Source organism: Onychomys torridus, chromosome 5 (assembly GCF_903995425.1).
Source record: "Onychomys torridus chromosome 5, mOncTor1.1, whole genome shotgun sequence".
In the NCBI taxonomy this organism is placed as follows: Eukaryota; Metazoa; Chordata; class Mammalia; order Rodentia; family Cricetidae; genus Onychomys; species Onychomys torridus.
Window position 1 is genome coordinate 50474849 of NC_050447.1, and position 12465 is coordinate 50487313.

The 12465-nt window shown below is 53.2% G+C and overlaps 1 protein-coding gene across 4 annotated transcripts; it reads right to left on the minus strand.

Moving 5' to 3' along the window:
* Positions 1–1382: 1382 nt before the first annotated feature.
* On the minus strand, positions 1383–12435 carry Rnf166 (ring finger protein 166). Of its 4 annotated transcripts, XM_036186781.1 has the most exons (7): positions 12198–12422; positions 11449–11669; positions 5962–6118; positions 4094–4206; positions 3705–3819; positions 3432–3553; positions 1383–2511 (listed from the first exon to the last, which is right to left on the minus strand). In XM_036186781.1, exons 4-7 carry the CDS (start codon positions 4189–4191, stop codon positions 2271–2273), a joined length of 576 nt encoding a protein of 191 aa, XP_036042674.1. In that variant the 5' UTR covers positions 4192–4206; positions 5962–6118; positions 11449–11669; positions 12198–12422; the 3' UTR covers positions 1383–2270. The 4 variants fall into 4 exon arrangements, with proteins under 4 accessions (XP_036042674.1, XP_036042673.1, XP_036042672.1 ...); XM_036186780.1 differs by lacking the exon at positions 11449–11669 and having other exon boundaries at positions 3432–3539; positions 12198–12435; XM_036186779.1 differs by lacking the exon at positions 11449–11669 and having other exon boundaries at positions 12198–12398.
* Positions 12436–12465: the final 30 nt, after the last annotated feature.

Below are 12465 nucleotides of genomic sequence, written 5' to 3' on the forward strand. Positions count from 1 at the left end.
CATGTACTCAAAAAGTAGCTAGTCATGTGGGACACCGGAAAGGGATCCTTTCCTGCCCCTTGCTTCTGCTCCTAGTAAAAGCAGGAGCAGATGGGTGTGGTTCTTCCTCACCCCCTCCCCCAGCCCTCGTGAGGGACCAGACCAGATACCACAGTGTACAAGGGGCTAACGAGACCACACTTGATGCGGTGAGCCCCAAGATCTACTATCCAGGAAGCAGAGCACAGTCCGGGAGATCAGGCTGCCCTGTACCCGAACAAGATGTAACATGCGGCCATGATGGACAAATGGCTTTACAACCTGCCATTCTTCCTCTTCCCCAACCCCACAGGTGTGCAGGCTCTGCAGTTTTGAGACCAGGCTTGCACAGTGGCCTCCACAGCACCAGCACACAGGAAATCAGGAAGCATCTCAAGCGAAGGCTGGGGCTGAGGACACGGCCTGCCACGACTGGTCTGCAGCTGCCTCCAGGGTTTCCTGGGCACCCAGAGATCATGCTCTCTGATGTATCACTGCGGTCAGTCATAGCACAGGCCTGGGCCTGTGAGAGCACCACTTTAGTTCCTGTTGGACAAGGAATGCCTGCCCAAGAAGAGGTAGTTTTAGGTGGCAGCCAGGGGATGAGCACACACCAGCCTTGCTCTGAGGGCTCTCACATGCAGCTGACAGCTCAGAGAGGATCCACGTCTGGAGCTCTAGGGAGGCCAGCCTTGCTGCAGCACTACTGACCCCAGAACCTGACACTGCCTGTAAAGGCCCCCCCAGCCATGGGAACCTCCCAGGTGGAAGTCTGAAGGTGATTTTGCTTCTTACAGGGTATTTATTCATTTGTCCAGCAACCAGTCCCTCTCAAGTTACAGCCTGTGGGTGGGAGGCTTTGACTTGCCTGCCCATGTCCCACTTAAGTGAGACCTGCCACTGGGTGCCCCCTGAGAACTAAGTGGGACGGTAAGGCACGCAGCAGTCTACCCATATCTGCCAGGTGACTGTTCAGCTCTTGGCTGTTTCGAGCAAGGTCTGATTTGTAGTCCTTACTCACCTTGTGGAGCTCGTCATGCCCAGCTCTCCTCAGTTAGTAGAACCCCTCGGTGGGCTAGAGGGCAGCAGGGAACCCTGGGCACTGGAGGTGGCTCCTGGACCAGTTACAATAGCTGGCCTGCCTCACAAGACCAAGGATCCATCCTCAGAATGGTAAGATACAGAAGTCAAAGACTATGCTAATGTCTCCACCATTCTGTAGGCCACCCAGAGGCCAGGGAAGGGTGACCAAGGGCTCGTGGTGGTACCAACCACCAGAGAAAAAGCACCTTCAGGTGAGGAAGAGCTGCAGACCCTGATAGCCCCCAACTAACACTGACGGTAAAACCTAGCACCAAGGCTGCTGCGGATGCTTGGAAACAATTTATTTAAACTCTTTTGAAAGGACAGCAATTTATGCCATGAACAAAACAAGATGCCGACAAGTATTTTCTAGCCTGACCTCCCCAAGCAGGCTTCTCTGGCCTCTGAGGGTTCTACCACTGGTAAGGGCAGTCCCTGCCTGAGGAGGGATGTGGTTGGCTCTGGAAGGTGACAGGGAGCCATGGACAGTTCCTGGGGCAGGAGAAGGGCCCCCTTTTGCCTGGACTGTCCTACATCTGCTGGGAGCAGCCACAGCAAGTGGCCAGGAGTGCTAGGATTTCTTCTGGGTCACCATCAAAAAGAAAACAGCAAACGAGAACCTCCTCCTCAAAAAGCAAGTGGCTTGGGGACACCACCTCTGTCTCACACACAGATGAAGCCCTGGCTTTGCCCACTCTCTTTCCCAATGTGTACTGATCCCACACAAGTGTTTATTTTTGACTATTTTTTTTTTTAAAAAATATAACTTTGTAAATGCTCCATAAAAATACTGTTCTTCCTAGTCAAACACAGGTATTGCGGTATGAAGAGGAACTGCTTTGTCTTTGCTCTATAAAACGTGAAAAGATTATCACACAGGATAAGATAGAAAAACGCAGGGTTCCTAAATATCACAAAAGCCAGTACCAAATGCTTACGGTGGAAGCAAAGCTGGGGACCGGGTGGGCTGGCAGCCTGGCTGGTGCCTCCTCCCCTGGTCCTGCTGGGCCACAGCTTAGGGCACCTCATCCTTCTCCACACGAGGACATCATGGCTGGGCAAGGCAGCCAACTGCTCTAACCCAATGGCCAGCACCTGCCTCTTGAAGCACCGATGAACCAGTGCTGCTGGCCAGGACCCAGTGGTCCTGCTTGATGGCAAGGGGCCAGCTAGCCAGCATCCCAGCCCTGGGGGCTCTGAGACCAGCTCTCCTTGTGTGAAATTCCACTTAGCCCAGTAAGGCGCGTTCCTATGCAGGTGCCAGGGCAGGAGGGCCATCGCCCTATCCCTAGATGTGGGATTGTGTCTTCGGCCCCAGACTTGAGGCAGCTGGCAGGCTGTGCCTCAGTTCTCAGAGAGGGACAGAGCCAGGGCAGCCTGGAAGGCGGCTTCTTCGTCGATGCTGTAGTCCTGGAAACAAATAGAAATGAGTTTTGGGAGGTTCCCAACAGCCAGCCCACTTCCCATGCTAGTCTACCCAAACACCGTTCTGTGGTCCCAAGCCTCCCTTCAAAAAATGCCTCTGGATGTGAGAGCCCTATCTACCTCCCCCAGTTCTTCCCCAGAGGCCTCCCGAAGTTATCCTAGGGTCATGCTGCAGGCCAGGAGTCTGCAGATTTGTCACCATGAGGGGCGGTTTCACCGCTCAGTTGCTTTTTCCCTTCAGATAGTCAGCATTAGTTTCTTTGTCCAGCTTAGGTTCTCTGTGTGTATGTGAAGGCATGTGTGTGACATGTGTGGATATGGAAGTCAGGGGACTTCCTAACGTATGGGTTCCGGGGATTGAGCACAAGTTGTCAGGCTTGGCAACAGGAGCCTTTATCCACTGACCCATTTTCCTGGCCAAGAACTGAGGTTTCTGAGATGAAAGGTCAGTCAGGGCAACAAGATCTCCAGCCTTGGGGACCAGGAAGAGAGAAACCCTAGTTGGCTGGAGGATGCAGGAGAGAAACCCTAGTTGGCTGGAGGATGCAGGAGGTGATGGGGTACATGGGGGATGCCTAGAAGGAATAAGTCTAGGTGAGGGGCCTGCAAGTGGGCTGTACCCTCCTGACTCAGCCAGGGGTTGGATAAAGTCCTTCCAGCTTCTCTTCAGAATCACCTGTTAGTAAATACCTCACCAGGGACTCAGCCCTTGATGCTGCTACAAAACCAAGGCACTGCCTCAGGTGGCCCAGAGTGGTGACTGACCAAAGGAGCCAGAGCAGCTAGCCTGGTGTAGGCTGAGCCCGTGACAAGCCTGGGTGCCTGGTGCCCTCCAGTGGCCACTGAGTCTTGGCGCTGTCACGCCCGGCAAGAGGCCCTGAGTGGGCGGGCGGGCGGGCACCTACCACGAAGGTGTCGTAGGAGAATTTGTGGCGGTGCAGCAGGTGCTGCAGGAAGTTGGCGCTTTTGTAGCTGGGGTCTCCCCAGGGCATCGCCGAGCAGATGGGGCACACCTAGAACAAAGAAGCTGGGGGTAGCAGGGAGGGGGCCTCCCGTGTCTGCCTGCCCATCCACTCAACCATAATATGGCCTGCAGAGCGCCCCCACCTAAGATGTCCCCAGACCAGGCCTGACCCCATGTCTCCCTCAGGCAGAAGCCCTGTGCCGCTGATGCTCACCACACGGTTGGGGTCACTGCGGTGACTCTCCACACAGTGCTTCACCAGCTCCTGCTGATCCAGGTTGCGGGCTCCGCAGTAGGGACAAGCAAAGGTAGACCGGTTGGGGATATTGCTGGGGGTGGGAGGACACTGAGCAGGGCTAGGGCCGAGAGCACTCACCCCAACTCCTCCCCCAACCTGCCCTCCCCTCTGCGGACAGGCCGGCCCTGTCCCATGCTCTGCAGCCTAAGGAGCACCATGTGCCCTGTAAGAAAACTCATGGTCCTTCCCTTTACCCCATCCACTGGACTATGGGATACGGCCATGACAGGGGGACTACACAGTCCTTGGCCTGGGAAGGACCCTCATTCTGCCCATCTTGGGTCCCCACCCTGGAGGCTGCCTACCTGGGGATGGGCTGGGATGTGGGCAGCACAGGGACGAACTTGGGGCAGTTGGCCATCTGCTCCTGGACCTTCAGGCAGGAGGAAATGTGTACTCTCATTTTTACCAGAGTCACCTGAGACGAGAGGGAAAAGCAGAACTGGGCAGGTCACGATCTCAGGCAGCAGCGACAGAGAATGACCAGCAAAAGCAGAGATCCATCCCTTCTGCTCTTAAAGCAACCAGAGGCTCTGAGCAGCAGCCTACGGCCAGGGCTTCTGAAAGGGGCCCTGGTGAACAAGAGAACACGTGAAGACACACGGGTCTCTACAGAGCCACACTGACACAGCAGTGTTCATGGCTCTCAGGGTTGCTGTACAGAGCAGGTGCAGGCCACTAACCCCCAGGACAGGACTAGCAGGCGCCATGCCTGAGTCCCTAGAGAGACCTGCAAACCGGAAGCTGTTCCAATGAGTGGAAAGGATCTACTCTTACTAGGTTAAAAAAAAGCTCACACCCCTAGGGAGAAACCAATGAAAGATCTCTCCTCTGACAAAATACTTTTTGTGGTGAAGATCACAATGTAGTGTGATAATTACCACCCAGCTGGTCCCATCAAGTCACCACAGTCACAGCTAGAGTACGCTGGCCAAGGGCAGCAGCCTAGCCTGCAGGGGGACTGGCAGAGGATGCTCACCAGGGAAAGCTCAAACCACTCTGGGCTCAATGAGTAACCAGAAGAGAGAACAGAATCCCTGAATGTGGATACAAGGTCTTGAGCCCCAGGGCACACCAAAGCTGGGGTTAGACATTTCACAAGACTGAGGGGGAAGGAGGGCATGTTAATACACCAGCCTTGGCAGGTGGGTATAACACATGTCCTCAGCATCCAGAGTTTGTGCCCAAGACCACAAGGGTCCAAGAAGGCCCTCCTTGAGTCACAGCCACAGCTGGGTATCCATGCAGGGAAATTTGCTTCTGAAGACAGCTTGAAAACTGAGATGTTCAAGCAGCAGGACTACTTCACACCTGACACTGTCCGGCTCTGACCGGTCCCAAGTCTCCCTCAAAAGTCTAACCAGAGCACCAGGAGGACCACAGTGAAAAGTCTAACCAGAGCACCCAAGCACCCAGGAGGACCACAGTGGAAAGTCTAACCAGAGCACCAGGAGGACCACAGTGGAAAGTCTAACCAGAGCACCCAAGCACCCAGGAGGACCACAGCAACGGACTCGGCCTTGCTACTCCAGACCCAGGGTAGTTCCAGTTCATCCACCTGGTGACCTTCAGGACACTGTGACAAGCTAACACAACACAACATATTAACTAGAGACACAGGGATGTCTGCAACACAAACGGCAAGTGTACTCACAGCTGCTTATTTTCCTGGAACAAAGGGAAAGGAGGGGGTGAGGCAGGCTCTGGGGACAGGACGCAAAGAGGCCTGTAAGCCTCAGCACAAGTGGCAGGACCTTGTGTGGTGACACAGGGAACAGGGCTCATGCCATTCTCCTCGGGACAGACACTGGCATCGGGTGCAAGGAGCTCAGACTCAAAAGGCCCTGTCTCTGTCTGGCTGCACCTGCCACCTCAGAGCCCCCAGAACCTTCTTGGCTTCCCCAGATTTGTCTGTCACAGCCTGAGTGCTCAGCCTGCATCTGCAGAATATGCATCAGCCAGCTGAGCCTAGATCAGACAGCTGTGACAGCATTGCTTCCCTGGAGCTCTGAGAGGGTCTGGCAGGTGGCTTCACACCGGAGCAGATGTGGTTACTCAACAGCAAGGGGTGTGAGCCCATGCACCAGTTCCTCTATGGGAGAGTGGAACCCATGGGCGGAAGCTGCCCCACCCAGAGCCCCCCAGCCTCAGGAAACCCGAGCAGGGCGGGTACCTTCTTGTTGCAACCCCGGCAGGGTGCCTTGTAAGATGAGAGCTGCTTCTCTACATGGGTGGCCTTGTCCACTTTCTTGGGGTCGAAGGGCAGACGGCAGAGCGGGCACAGAGGGGATGGCACCTGCAGACATGGCTGGAGGCACTCCCCGCAGAACCTGCAGGTGACATGGACCTGAGGCTACTTCCTCCATGCCAGCATGTACAGAGTGGCTCCCCAGTTGCTACTGACAGTTCTGGAGACAATCTTATGCTCATGCCCCCACCCCCCAGCTGGACACAGCTAAGAGGCGAGCTGTCCCTTCCGGCAGTACAGCCCTCCTGTATTTGGTGTATCCCCTGCAGCCTGTACCCCAAAAAGAGCATCTCTGGGGCAGGGTGCCCATTTCTTTCCTGAAAGTCTCAAGATCATGTGGTGACTGACAAAACCTCAGGAGTCAGGGTATGAGTCCAGGGGGCCAGGGTATAAAGTGGACCAATAACTGTGGGGAACAAAATGCCAGGCCTGGAGCCCTGATTTACACATGATCAAAGCTGGCCAGGCAAGTCTCCTGGGACAGGGTCCTAGGCAGCAGGGCAGGGGTTCTTGTATCCTTTGAGTCAAAGCTTGGTGACAGGAGGGACTGTGCTTGGGTTGGCTTGGGTACTGGGCACAAACTTGGGACACTGAGGATCAGTAGGGGCCCAATCTCTTGCTGGCATGTTCCCAGATGCCAGCAGTAGGAGTTCTGTCCTTGCCTGCCCACACCCCCAGATGGTGTTTGCGGTATCTTCCGTTCATCAGATGCACACCAGTGGGGAACAAAAAGGAATAGAGCAAAATTGTGCAAGTTGATGGCTGTTCTTGGTTGTCAACTTGACTACATCTGGAATGAACTAAAATCCAATGGCTGGGCACACCTGTAAGGGATATTTTACTAATTAAATCATTTGAAGTGAAAGACCCATTTTTATTGTTTTGTTTTTGTTTTTCAAGACAGGGTTTCTCTGTGTAGTCCTGGCTGTCCTGGAACTTGCTCTGGTAGACTAGGCTGGGTTTAAACTCAGGGATCCACCTGCCTCTGCCTCCTGAATGCTGGGATTAAAGACCTGGCAGATATTTTGAGGTGGATTAAATCCACCTTTAATCTGGGCCACACCTTCTGCTGGCAGCCTATAGAAAGGACATGGGAGAAGGGAGCTTCTCTCTTTGCTTGCTCTGGCTCTCACTGGCAAGTGCATTTCTTTCCTGGCATTAGAGCCTATTTTTTGGAATTCTGGCATATACTGAAGACTGAGACATCCAGCCTTGTGGACTGAACACCTATTGGATTCCTGGACCTTTCGTTGGTAGACAGCCATTGATGGGATTAGCTGGACCACAGCCTGTAAGCCACCCTAATAAATCAATCCCTTTTATATTATATATACACATGTATGTATATACACACGTCTATATGTATGTATGTGTGTATATATATATGTGTGTGTGTGTGTGTGTGTGTGTGTGTATACATATTCACTCTATAAGTTCTGTTTCTCTAGAGAACACCGACTAATACAGATTTTGGTGTCAGAATTGGTTCTAAAGCAAGAGAAGTATAAGGAAGAATTTTTTAAGTATCTGGAATAGGCTTTCCAATTTGCTAACACCTTTAGTTACTGAAAAGCTGGGAGAGTACTGAAAGTTCATGGTGTGAACTATTTTATAAAGTTAAAGAGATAAACGGATTTGATTATTCTGATTCACTGATTGCGAGAGGCAATGGATTTGGTGACTCTGTATCTAAAACTTTTGACACTTTGTGGAAAAATAAGGGAAATGCTGCTGCTGGTTGGTTGCTCCTAGCATCCTTAGATAACTGACATGGGGAAAGAATGAGCTAGCTCTGTGATAAAATTAACCAACTTCCAGCATCTCACACAGTGAAGGACAATGACATCGGTGACAAAACTGACCAGCTCCAGATGTGCACACGGTCTGAAGTTTCTAACTGCCCTGGAAGAGATTCTTCTCTCGGCAGCCACAGAGCTCAAATTGCAGAAAAATCAAACCTCATTATAAGGTTGGCTGGATTGCAGCAGAAATTTAAGTCCCAACCTCTGAAGGTGTCAGCATTAATTGATAGAGTGGGATCCTGTAATTTGGGAATGGAGACGCGTGGGAGGACCTATTAAAGCTGAGGACTTTGGACCCTCAGATTCTCAAGGGTTTAATCTCACCTGAGGAAGTAGTCTCTTCACCCTCAGCAGAAGATCTACTTCCACCCCAACCCCCTGAAACACTGCCTTTTCCACCTTTGACTAAAGAAATCCTTCAGTGTCTGCTAAACCAGCAGTGACTTTCCCTGAATGAGATGCCAGGTAAGACAAGACTGATGTCCCTTAGGGCCCAGGTAAGACAAGACTGATGTCCCTTAGGGCCCACCGACAGCTGCCTCTAGGCCTATAACGAGACTTAAGTTTTTAAGTACATACAAATGTAATTTACATGCCCCCAGAGGGGAGATAGGAAGTGTAGTCCATGAGAAGGTGCACTACACTACTAAAGAGCTTAATGAGTTTGGTAGCTCATTCAAGCCGAAGTCTGGAAAATACATGTAGGAATGGATTTGAAGGGTGTGGGATAATGATGGGAGAACATAAAACTGGGTCAGGCTGAGTTTACTGACATGGGCCCTGAGTGGAGATTCTAGTTTAATATAGAAGCTCACAGTTTAAAAAGGGTGATGTGGACACAAAATCACAAGTGCTGGGGGCACCTGGAGGGGCATCAACTCAGCCTCCAGAAAGATGGCAACTTCAAAGACTGGGAGGGGCTGCAAGAAGCCAGTGTCAAGTTTTATTTTCCCCCGGGACTTCTCAGTAGGCTCTGGGGTGGAGATGAGGAGCCATGTTGGTCAGAAGAGGTGTGAGAATCTTCTTGAGTTTGCAGATGACTCAGCCAATGTCCCTCTGGCATTATGAGATCTCAAGAAAAGGTCCCTTTGCAATGAGGACGGCAGGCAGACAGCTCAGGCAGTGTCAAAAGTTCCTGCACTCTCGATTTTGATGGAGCCACCACCTGGCAAGACATGTTTAACCAAGCTGAGAAGCAAGATCAGCCTGAGACCTGACGCCAAGTGAAAGGATTCTCAGAAGCACTTTTCTGCAGTCAAGAGTGGCTCCTTGTCACCTACCTCACCCCCACAGAGCAGAGAGATGGCACCAGCAACCACACACAAAGCCCTTGGGACTCCAGCAAGGAGTCCAAGATGGTCTCTGTCACTGGCCCTAAGATTTGATTAGTTGGACAGCCAGCCAATTCCTGGGTCTCATAAGATGGTGTATACAATGGAGCTCCATGACCGCCTACAGGCAGTGTTCACAGCGGAACCCAGGACTGCATCTGCAGGTGGTGGGTGCACAAAGCTGTGCAGGAATGTTACTCAGCCACAAAGGGAGTGGCACACCGACACACACTACCTGGAGGCAGACTTTGCAGTGGAAAAGAGGACAAGCCCAACACGAGGGTCAGGTACTGCACAGTACCATTTATGTGAAATGTGCAGCATGAACCAATCCAGAGAGAAAAACGGGTGAGTAGCTGCTGAGACTGTGGAAGGAGGTGAGCTCTGGCTACTCTTTTTGGCCTGAGGAATGTTCTAAATGGTGCTAAAGGTTCTGTAACTCTGTAACCAATGGGTTCTATTCAACTAATGGGTTGAATGTTTTTGAGACATGGGGCTGGAGAGATGGCTCAGTAACTCAGTGGCTAAAAACACTCACTGACTTTTCTTTCAGAGGATGTTGGTTTGACTCCCAGCACCCACATGGCAGCTCCCAAATGCTTATTACAGTCCCAAGGGAATCCAAACCATTTCTGGCCTCCACAGGTAGTGCATGCATGATGCACAGACACACACACAGGCAAAACTCCCATAAACAAAACATAAAAACTCTAAAAAATTTAATGTAAGGTTTCACTTTGTGCCTCACACTGGGCCTTATACTCATACTGTCCTATCTCAGCCTTCCGAATACCAGGAGTGCTACCAACCTCCAGGTAGGAGCCACCAGGCCTAGCTTGGTGTCCACACTCTCAATGAGCAAACTGTGCAACACTGAATTCTACCTTGAAGAAACCCACAGGGAAAGCAAGGGGGAGGGGGGAAGAAAGTGTCCCAGGCAGAGCTGGGAAGAGCAGGTCTTCAAGGAAGATGCTGGTGTAGACAGAGAGGAAGAGGCTCATTCTCCTCTAAGAACGCAAGAAGTCTACAGAGTGACTCTCCCTGAATCACAGCCCCTAAGGAGAGGAGGTAGAATGAAATGGCGGGTGCAGCTCTTGGCCTAGTTTCCAGGACACACCTCTCACACAGAGAGTTCCTGCCTCCATCGGCAGAGATGGGCAGCTTCTCCACCAAATGAAGCACCTGAGGGACAGGTGTGGGATAGGGCCTCCCCGCCCATGCATCTCCCCTTCCTGAGTTCTTGAACAGGCAAACATTTACCCTCCAGGTAGCCAGTCCCCTCAGGCGCGGTTGCCTTGTGAAGGCTGAGCAGTCTTAAGACTGTCCTCGTCCCAGGCACAGCTCCTGTGTGGCCTCAGGACAGTTCCTAGAGCACACTTCTGCATGGCTCGGCTGGCAGGCCTTTTGCAGGTACCTGCAGCCTGAAAGCCCTCCCCACATCCTCTCCCTCTCTGGTCCAGGTACGCGGGCAGCAATTCTGCGACGTTCTACTCACAAGAAAAAGAAAACCTCAGGAAGGAAACTGCTTCTGGTCAGGTGGCTCAAAGATGTGAATTTTTAAAAGGTGATGCAAAAGCTTAAACCTCACACTTACTTGAACACAAGCTACATCCGACAGACACTGTAAATTAAAGGGAGGTGAGAACAGCTGGGGAAATGGAACCAGCAAAGAAAGTAGGATTACCTTTCCAAGGTGAAGGCTGCCCGGAAAAAAGCTTGCAGAAGCAGCAATGGGAACAGTTCTACAGGAAAGATGCTTTTCAATCCTATGTTCTTCTACCTTGCCAGGAGGACAGCATATTAAGACTTGGGGAAGGGGTTGGGGCAAATATTTCTTGGTGAAGACTGGGAAACTGAAAACATAGTGGCCTGTGTGCACTCAGTGAAGGGGCTGGAGGCAAGGCTTTCAAAAGTAACAAGCCTCACAGAATATACCATAAAATGCCTACTCATGCATGCGAACAACAAAAGAGGGTCCTGATCAAAGGCTTCCTGCTAGAATGTCACAGTAGCATTAGACTGAGTAGGAGCTATGCCCTTACAAGACAGTTCAGCCGAACACTCCATTGGGAGCGGGACTTCTGTTCAGCCTGACACGTGGGGTGGGGGGGATAAGAGGGTGGGGAGGTGGCAGCTCTGGATGGAGACAAGGTCCTTGTCACCTCCCTGTATGACTAGCAGGCACCCACCCACCCAAGCAGTTCCAGTTCCCTCAGCATCAGAGCCTCCAAAATCAGCTGCCTCTGTTTGCAAAATGCCTCCCACCAATCTGGGTGCACCTTGTCCAGCCCCAAGCAGTGGAGAGCCCCACGTCCTCAGCAGCGTGGCCTTCTACTGAGAAGTCCTCCCGCCCTTTTCCAGCTGCTAATCTCAAGAGCTGTACTGTGTGGAGGTCACGGAGCAGACGCTCTATCTTGGCTCCCTCCCAACCAGGCTGGAGCTGTGAAGGCCTTGAGCACCGCTCCCTCCCGCGAGCAGTCACGTCCTCAAGTTTTTGTTCCTGAAACATGGAGGAGGAGGAGGAGGAGCCAGATTGGGGGAGGTCTTGGCTCAGCTGGGCACCTAACAAGGTGTTTGGTGTCCCGGTCCCGTTAGGCCCTGCTGCCTGGAAGCTTCAGGTTCAGAATAGGCCAAGTCCTTCAAAACAAAACAGCATCAGGCTCCAAACGAGCCCCTCTCCTAACTTTGGGGAACTCATTTCTTCGGTAGTCAAAACGAGCAGACATGGGGTGGGTAAAAGTGGATTGCAAAAGCCACAAGTTATTTATTTACAACGGCGCGCCCGATCTCTACAAGCCCGAACGCCCGCGCTTGGCGCAGCGACCGCGTCCGCCACCCTCGAAGCAGCCGGCGGCCGTTGGCAACGCTCGGGGCCGGGGCGGGTGCAGGGCTTCCTTCGGCCCGGGTGCGGGGCGCGCGCGCGGCCGGCGGGTAGGGGCATGGCCTGCTTCCCCGTGTTCCCGTGCGGCCGCCCGCCACGACCCCGGCCCGGACCCCCCTCCCGCGGGCTCCCGGCGCGCGCGCTCACGTGTGGCCGCAGCTGCCGATGGCCACCGGCCGATAGTACACCTCCAGACAGATGGGACAGCTGAACTGCGCCTCCAGGCCGCTGTCGCCGCTCGCGGGCCCAGCTGGCGGCTGCCGCTGCTGTGCCGAGGCCACCAGGCTGCGGAACATCGCCATCCCCGGCCAGGCCGCCGCCACCACCGCCGCCGCCCCCTATCCAGGCCGGGAGGCCGGCGTCACTGCCGCGACGGCGCCGTGCTGGCGTCACCGCTCGCCCCGCCCCCTCCGCG

What these genes read in the sequence shown, in the direction of transcription:
- Rnf166 (XM_036186779.1), bottom strand. Translation starts at nt 12,352, where the DNA reads ATGGCGATGTTCCGCAGCCTGGTGGCCTCGGCACAGCAGCGGCAGCCG. An exon ending in ATCGGCAGCTGCGGCCACAC is followed by an intron (nt 6,119 to 12,197) that starts GTGAGCGCGCGC and finishes TGTCACCTGCAG; the next exon opens with GTTCTGCGGGGAGTGCCTCC. An exon ending in TCTCCTACGACACCTTCGTG is followed by an intron (nt 2,512 to 3,431) that starts GTAGGTGCCCGC and finishes ATTTGTTTCCAG; the next exon opens with GACTACAGCATCGACGAAGA.